The sequence below is a fragment of the Cyprinodon variegatus genome, unplaced genomic scaffold, assembly GCF_000732505.1.
Source record: "Cyprinodon variegatus isolate N-32 unplaced genomic scaffold, C_variegatus-1.0 Scaffold33, whole genome shotgun sequence".
NCBI lineage: Eukaryota > Metazoa > Chordata > Actinopteri > Cyprinodontiformes > Cyprinodontidae > Cyprinodon > Cyprinodon variegatus.
In genome coordinates this window covers 234776-236854 of record NW_015150486.1, presented here as the reverse complement: position 1 = coordinate 236854, position 2079 = coordinate 234776, and the positions used below count along the sequence as shown (strand labels likewise).

At 38.2% G+C, this 2079-nt stretch overlaps 1 protein-coding gene across 1 annotated transcript in view; it reads right to left on the bottom strand.

The window, feature by feature from the left end:
- Positions 1-122: 122 nt before the first annotated feature.
- Positions 123-2079, bottom strand: part of cep164 (centrosomal protein 164kDa) — a 12258-nt gene continuing 10301 nt past the window's right edge. Inside the window, exon 5 of the mRNA XM_015401903.1 lies at positions 123-132. Coding sequence (XP_015257389.1) covers positions 123-132 — 10 coding nt within the window. The remainder of the gene's footprint in view (positions 133-2079) is intronic.

Genomic DNA, 2079 nt, shown 5'->3' with positions numbered 1-2079 from the left:
GTAACCAGGTAACTTTTTTGTTTCTGATCAATACTGATTTTGACCTGCTATTATATGAATAATATACACTTCTATGATTTATTTTTAAGTGTAATATATGATAAGTATTAGAAAAGAATTGGCTATGTGATACTAATCAGAGAACCACAGTCAATGACAATAGATATGAGAACAACTGACCCGTTTATTATCAACCAATGAGTGAAACTTTAAACAGCGGTGGAGGGTCTGAGAGGCAAAATGTATTGTGATACTCGCCTTTTCACCGATACTAGATCTGTGTTCAGTTGGGGACATCCCTAAATTTAGACGTTAACTAACTGCTTTTAATTTGGGCTTTGCAAAATAAGAAAATAGAAGGGGAACAAACTGGCAGAGAAAAAAAATAAAACTGAATAAAGCTTAAACAGAAAATGGGCTGTACTCTGTTTTAAAGCCAAGACTTTGAGAACAATTAAAATCAAAATAAATACAAAGTTAAGCCTGAAATTACTTTAAATTAAGCAAAAGGTTTGTTTCTAATAGGATATAAAACATTAAATCTTCTCAAGATAACAAAAAGAATATTAAAGTTAGAAAAGAAAAAAATTAAGTTTTCTTTTAATACAATTTATGAAAAAAATCTTTCATAAATCTTATTCTTCTCATTGATCAAAGATTCTCTTTATTCCAACAATCATATCCTGCTTATAACTACTAATCAGCGTTTTGCATATTTCCATATATCCCAAGTCTTTGCCGTAGGAAGCCCCCCCATCCATCACCCTAATCTTTAGCTGCATTCAGATTTCCATCGGTTTCTCTCTAAGGATCACTACAAAACACTGAAATTACTTCAACCAGAAGAAACAGGAGAACCTCAAACTAAATCTGTCTTAACTGTTATTCCAGATTTCCAACCATCTGAACCTGTTGATTTGTCCAGTTATGGTGAAAGGACAGTCATCCTATTTTCTCTCTAGTTGCATCACTAAATAACTCAGTGGCAAAGGGTCAAAATCCATTAGTTTGGCTCCAGGTTTGTCCAAATGACAGCACTGTTTTTAATGTTTAGTGTTTTTTCAGCTCAGCCATGCAGAGTTAATGTGTGTAGCCAGTTCAATGAAATAATAATTACTTTTTCACTGTTTCCTCACATGCACGGTCTGCAAACCTGTATTCTAAACCAATCAAATATTTCCATCTGTGTCATGTGACCAGCTCTGTTCCGTGTTAAGAGCAGCAGTATTTTTCGATACTTAAGAATACGCCACGATACGATTCGATTCGATTAATTGGTTCATTTTTTTTAACACCTTACAGGCTAGACAATGTTTTAAATTTAAAATACATCAAAGCTGTAATATCGTTATGCATTTTTTTTTTTTTGAGAAACTGCAGAAAATAACAGAAGTAGAAAAGTTGCACTCCACTTTCCTATTAAAGCCTCATTCACCGAAAAATAATAATATCCCTGCGTTATGGATTCTGAAAGGCCTTGCATAAAAAAATGCAATACTGCACAATATCAGTGCAATGAGTGCAATGCAATACCTCGGCTCCAGACGTCCCCGCCCCCTCCGCAGACGCTCCGCTGCACCTCTCCTAAATTGTAGCTGACCGCAGACAGGAGGCCGCCCTGGTTTGTTTTTATGACCGAAATTGCGGAAAACAACTCGTGAAGTTTGACCCACTAGAAGAGCGAGGTGCGCGAGAACGCTGAGACCCTTTTTCCACCTGGCTCTCCGCTCTTTTTGGCCCTCATGTCCATCCGTCGTCGGACTAAACTCGCCCCCACTTCTTCCTCACCGCCTCGGCCGTATCTAGACCCACAGCGTGTAGCACAGACCACGCTTCAATATTGAGCATAAATAAAAAATGTCTATGTCAAGTTTACTGCAACAAACTGCTGTAAGAGTAGAACCAGGAAGCGAGGTAGGAGGGCAAAATAGGTTTAGCGCCACCGCAGCATGGGAGGGAGAATTACGCCCAGGAGCAAATGGATAAAAATAGACCGGAGGAAAAAAAAAAAACAAGAATCGATTCTCTTGCGGACGTGTCGATGCATCGGATCGTCGGCTGTTGGATCGATGCATCGAT